This window comes from Fulmarus glacialis, unplaced genomic scaffold (genome assembly GCF_000690835.1).
Source record: "Fulmarus glacialis isolate BGI_N327 unplaced genomic scaffold, ASM69083v1 scaffold21985, whole genome shotgun sequence".
NCBI lineage: Eukaryota > Metazoa > Chordata > Aves > Procellariiformes > Procellariidae > Fulmarus > Fulmarus glacialis.
Window position 1 is genome coordinate 8,610 of NW_009211437.1, and position 6,273 is coordinate 14,882.

The 6,273-nt window shown below is 38.3% G+C and overlaps 1 protein-coding gene across 1 annotated transcript; it reads right to left on the bottom strand.

Moving 5' to 3' along the window:
* Nucleotides 1–246: 246 nt before the first annotated feature.
* LOC104076626 (membrane-associated guanylate kinase, WW and PDZ domain-containing protein 2-like) lies at nt 247–5,967 on the bottom strand. Its single transcript, XM_009577546.1, has 3 exons — nt 5,905–5,967; nt 3,201–3,297; nt 247–1,292 (listed from the first exon to the last, which is right to left on the bottom strand). The coding sequence occupies exons 1-3, from the start codon at nt 5,965–5,967 to the stop codon at nt 616–618; spliced, it is 837 nt and encodes a 278-aa protein (XP_009575841.1). The 3' UTR covers nt 247–615.
* Between the last annotated feature and the right edge of the window lie 306 nt (nt 5,968–6,273).

Here is a 6,273-nt window from a genome sequence, read left to right on the forward strand (position 1 = left end):
GGTATTAAGACTTCTTCTGTTGCTACTGCTTCCTTACAGATAAGTCTTGACTCTCCCCTTCCAGTGGTGTATATTGAAGCTTACTGTGTCAGGCTGTGGTCAGAAAAACTAAGTTGCTAGAAGCTATTTTTTAAAAAACAGAGAAAAATATACTATGGATCTTTGTTGTCAAGAAAGAAACAAAACAACTGTTATACAATGCTTTTACAATGAAGGAAAAGGAGGCAAGATGACTTATCAAAACAAGTAACCTTGTAAAGGGCTAATAGATTGCTCTGATTTTGATCTACCTTAATGAGTCAATATATACAATTATATCTAAAGCTTGCAGCACTGCTTTGGGACTATAAGAGTTTGCTTCAGACACTGTAGAAACTATTAGGGGGTGAAAGGTCTGGAACTGCTCTAGTTTTACCCTTATACAGAGGTGGGACCATTGACACTAAAAACACAAAAAGGAATGTACAACAGACTGTTAGATTTTGCCTAGGATACTTAATTGCAGACACACTTTTCCAGAACCAATGGTGTTACCACCCGCAACATGGAAATTAACTTCCAATCTAGCACACAAGGATGTAGTGAGTATATGTATGTCTTACGGTTTAGAACCTTTTACACACATTTTTGTAATTGTACAGACTTTCCAAACTTACCTCCTCTATGGATAATCAAAGAAGTTTCACTTCCAACAGGACATTCTTTAAGTATATCCACTACTTCTGCATGGCTCAGGTTCTGTACATTCTGCTGGTTGATCTCAACAATGAGGTCACCTTCACACAAACCAGGACATCCCTGAATGTCTAGAATTTGCTTCACCCTCTGTCCTGTAGGACTGTCTGCTATAGTGAAGCCAAAGCCCTGGGCCCCTTTCACAATGGTTAAGGTCATGAGTTCAGCTTGGGTGGCCCCAGAAGAAGCCATTGATACATTATCATCATGGGCAGGTGGTGGGAATGTGCTATCAAGCTGACTATCTGCTGGAATGGAGTGCAAGGAGTGTGGTGGTCGATCTGTTACGTCTGGAACAGACTGAGAAGTCCTAGAAATGTATTCCAAATAAGTTTCATAGTTATGTCTTCCATTTACCACTACCGGAGGCCTCTCCATTACTGCAAGGGGTGGCACCATGCTGTTGGCAGGATCTTCAGGATCAAAGGGCAAAGGGTATCCACGACATAGCACCAAGTTGACACTCTGACCAATAGGAACAGACTGGAAGAGTTTGACTACATCTGCGTGAGTATGTCCAAGGACACAAACTTCATTAATATAGACAATGACATCACCTAGAAAGAGAAGAAAAAATAGTGACAACATGAGACAACTTCAGTTACTGTATATGCAGCGCAAATTTTTTTTTATGAGATAAAACTCTACTAAAAAATAAAATAAATTAGATCAACATACTGACTCAAATAGTGGAGACAAAAAAGTAAAGTTTGTCTGCCAGCAAATGTAATACAAATAGACTATGACAGTACTATTTCTTTTCTGTGGAAGATCACAGCTGGAGAATTAAGCTGGATCCAGACATACACCTTTTCTTAACATTTCTTCCCTATTTTTTCGACTCCTTTCAGTGTAGTCCACAGGTTACTTTTTCATAAAATACAATCGAAGTTTATTTGGAGGGGTTGGTTGTCAAGAAATACCATTGTTTAGTGAAGAGTAAAAAGGAAAAAAAAAAGGAAATAGTAAGCACTTGTGGACTTAAGAATCAATGAATAGGGATGCAAGACTGTGCATGCATGTGCATAAGGAAATACATTTTGCATTGATGACGATATTGATAGTTTCCTATTAAATATCATTACTTGCCATCAGACATCCAGGACTACTATAGTCATTTCCTATTCTAGACATGAACTAAACTGTATCTTGCATATCATAGAGATGTTTAGTGGCATTTTGTTGTAGCCACTGTTGTTGATGGTTCGAGAACAATGACAGGACAAATTTTGTAGGTAGGTATAATAGCTTTTTATTAGAAAAATCTAGGCAAATGACTGGAAATCAGTTTAATATTTCCCACTAAACCAGATGGTCAAATAAAAACAAAGATACTACCTTTACCTCCAAATCTTGTCTTATGTATAGTACAGAGCTACCAGTCAGAGCATATATGAAAGCAGAATACTTTAAGTCAACAGCTATTTATGGGTCTCCATATTGCTCAGGCACCAACCAGCTTCTGTTACTGAAAAGTTCAGAAATAAGTTCAAGTTCCTTGTTGTTAGAATAGATCTATATATTTATAGCCATAAATAATTTTTTTCTGGTACTGTTAAGGTGCATATTAAAATAAAAATGAGTAATCTGTACAAACGATATTCAGAATAGTGTGATGACCCACAGTCAGTTTCCACTTTAACAAAACAGTTTGCATCTTTATAACAAAGGAGAAGAATGTTTAACTCCACAAGTTAAAGTATATTTCTAAGTGAACATTGTCTTATTATCCTACCATTAATTAGGAACAAGAAATCATTTATACAGACAACACTGTGAGGTGTCTACAGGGTATGCAGTTCAATAATTGACCTATCATAACGTAATGTTTTTTAATGGTATTTGAAAATTCAGCAAAAAAAAGAGAATGATTCAGGGAGGATGAGGTAGTTTGTGTGGAATTGCTTCAAGTGTATTTATGAAATTATGTCTTTCAAGTACTTCAATCAAAAGATCTAATCAAGCAAACTGAGGAAAAAAGAGCATCATCAAGATGCCAGTGTAAGGGCTGTTTCTATGTGACAACGAAAGGCAAAGGATGTTTCTATGTGAAAACGAAATGGTCAATTCCCACATGATCCGCCTGTCTAACAGCCTGACAGTAATTAATTGCATATGCACAAATTGTGATTCAGAGAAAGATTTCTTCAGAGGGTGTCTAGGGAAAAAATGCTAAGAGAGTTTGTTTAAATGTTTGTGAATATTATTCACAGAAACCTTAGGAGCTGCAAATACTGTCTTAAATGTGCATCATAAATAGATTTCAAACTACAAGTAAAAGCAGTAAGGTCACTTCATAGGCAGTGCTGAAAGAATTCCAATGCTTCTGTCTCAAGCAGCTGAGAGTAAAACAGTTTTCAAAAGTCAAGATTTAAAAGAGAGAAAGAATGTACTGCACTAAATTATTGTGGCAATGGCTGCAATTCATTGTGATATGCTCATGCCCTGGTATAGAAAGATCTTACCTGCATTTTCATCCCTGGCTTCCGCATTAGCAGTGAGGCTGACATTGCTCACAGTAGGACTAATACTGTTGAACTGAGACCTCTTCAATGCATGCTCCTGTTTCAGTAGCTTATGCCTTAATAGTACCCTTGCAACTTTTTAATCCATGCAGTCTTTATCTCCCTGAGTGCTGGCAATGCAGATATGTGGTGGGAGGAGACCAATCTGTTTGTTCATCCTCCCTGCAATACTTAAGCAGGGTACAAAAGGAATAATGCATTTATTGTGTTGGGCGAGTAAATCATTGTCTGTTTTCACCCCTTCACTTTATGCATTTGTAGAGGATTAGCTATGATACAAAACTTAAACCAATATGTTTTTCATAAATCAGAAAATCAGATAAACTAGTTGACATTACATAGCTCTCCAGTGAAAAGAAATTAGCTTGTGCACAAGGAGGGCAGTCAGGAAATATGTAGGCCAAGTAGCCCCTTTCCCCAGTCACTAAAGAGGCAAAACTGAGCATTAGAAGGTCTTGGGCAAGAACTCTGTCTTCAGATAACGACCCTGCATTATCCCTCACAAGAAAGCACAAAATTCTTCAGCGTTTCCTGAATCAACATTTTTAAAGGTCTTTGTTGTTTCTGAGGTATAACATGAATAGCATGTCTAGGCACACTCTGAAGTTGTAACTCACTCGCAGTTGAACAGTTTGGGAACCATAATGCTGTACTATCACATGGAGAACTTATGGCTGAAGGTCAAGAGGGATGGGGAAAAAGGCATGAGTTACTAAGTTCAACTCAAAGAAATAGCTACAGTGGTGTTAAACTGTGAAGAAACAGAGTTTCAGATCATGAGACATGAAGGAGGACAAAAGGGGTTAATTTCACAAATCCTTCAAATAAATCTCTGGACTGTAGGAGTTTCTTCAAATCTAACTCATTTTCCAGGCGGAGTTCCTCGTTGCTGACACAGAGAGAAGTACCCAGCATTTGGTAGGAAGAGAGAGATAAGTTAAGAGCATTACAGAGCCAGTGCCGTGCTAATGCAAAGTTCAAAATCTCTCTACTTTAGAAAAACTCCTGAAAGGTTCCTGTAGCACCTTTTCTGCCTGTTCTCTCCTGCTGCTTCTAATAATAATGGCTGCATATGGACAAGCATAATAGCGATCCCCTTTATAATTCCTGCCTGATTTTCTGAGCAAGCCATAGTCTGCCTCCAGAAATCACAGTTTCACAGTGAGTGGGTATCTTTGAAGTTATGCAGAACATTTATATTAAGCATCAGACTTTGCTTGGCTTTTAGAATTAAACCTACTAAAATGACTGGAGCTTGCTTACAGAATCACAGAATGATTGAGGTTCGAAGGGACCTCTGGAGGTCATCTTGTCCAACCCCCCTGCTCAAGCAGGGTCACCTAGAACCAGTTGCCAAGGATCATGTCCAGGTGGCTTTTGAATATCTCCAAGGATGGAGACTCCACAACCTCTCTGGGCAACCTGTTCCAGTGCTTGGTCACCCTCACAGTAAGACAGTGTTTCCTGATGTTCAGACGGCACCTGCTGTGTTTCAGTTTGTGCCCATTGACTCAGGTCCTATCACTGGGCACCACTGGAAAGAGCCTGGCTCTGTCTTCTTTGCACCTTCCCTTCAGGTATTTACATACGTTGGTAAGATCCCCCTGAGCCTTCTTTTCTGCAGGCTAAACACCTCTGTACTTCAATGTCCTCACTATCGGGTGTTCTCCCCAACTTCATCTTCCTCACTAGCCTGTACGAACTCTACACACGCCCTACCAACCCTATCTTACTTGAGACTGTTCAGGAATGAGGGAGACCAGGAGGGCTGGTCTATGGAGAACGCATCTGAATGAGACTCTCTAGATGAAGTGGCAGGTTTGATGGATACCCAGTAGAGTAGACAAAAAATATCCTGTCCTACATCTCAAACATTTACCCCGTCACAAGAACAGATTCTGCTGTCTCTCAGCCAACATTCAAATTCAGCATTGAGTCAAAGAACGTTAGAGAATACTGAAAGTGACCAAAACTGTCAAACTGTCTTACAATTACCTCTGCTTTACTTAAGGCTCTTGCATTTGACTGACAAATTTAGGAACGTAGGTCTGGAGTGGACTTCCTGGATGGCTAAACCTAGTCACCTGTTATCAGATACAACACAGTATGTTACACTTGACAAAATTTGATGTCGTCTTCACAGAAATATCCATGAAGCCCCAGAATATTTCAGTTGTTTAACTAGCTTGTTTTGCTTATTAAAGTTTGCTGACCATTACTTATTTTGTCATGTAATCTAATGGACTGAATGCTTGGTTAAAGGTTACATTTTTTTATCCACATATTTCAAAGCAAAAAACTTATCTAAACTATCATTATCTTTTGTTGGTTTAGTGACTGGGGAAGAGATTTGTGAGCTTCAACATCCTCTAATGACAGATTCTTACTTACATTCCCCTCTATAATAAAGTTGCAGAGTTAAATCTGACACCCTGGGGATTTTCCGCAAGCATTAATTCTGCAAAAATACTTTTTTCACGCTTGAAGAGCTTGATCCAAACAGAATCCGTTTCATTGACATAACTCGTTTTATTACAAGTTATCCTAATATTTCATATAATGCTACTAACTCTATTTCCCTCCTTTCTGAAGAACCTATGTATTTCAGTGACTCTAGTTATTGTTTCTGCTATGTTTTTATTACCTCTACAATGTCAGTATACACATCTTGCACTAGCAGGTAAAGTTTCTCCATTTTCTTACCCATGTTCCCACCATTTATATATAAACACTTTGCTTATTTCTTATTATTATTGTTTCTTTTGCAGTCGGTTTCCTGGCTGGAATTTTTTATGGTACCTCAGTGAACTGAATTGCCTGCTGGACTGCCCTTCTTATTATTATTTAGAATTCTTTAAACTTCAAAGTCTGAATGCAGAGGAAAAAATGCAGATTAGATCTTTGTTGCTAATTTACGATCACATTCAAAGTTTAGTAAAAATGTCTCCATTGTTTCTGATGGGTTTTGGATCAAGCTTTTAGTATCTTGTTCAATATCTTTATTAATGATCTG

Excerpts from the sequence above, each read along its gene's own strand:
- LOC104076626 (XM_009577546.1), bottom strand. The coding sequence starts at position 5,967 with ATGGGTAAGAAAATGGAGAAACTTTACCTGCTAGTGCAAGATGTGTAT. Across the intron at positions 3,298-5,904 it reads TGTATACTGACATTGTAGAG|GAGCATGCATTGAAGAGGTC; the intron begins GTAATAAAAACA and ends CTACTGAAACAG. Across the intron at positions 1,293-3,200 it reads AGCCAGGGATGAAAATGCAG|GTGATGTCATTGTCTATATT; the intron begins GTAAGATCTTTC and ends TTCTCTTTCTAG.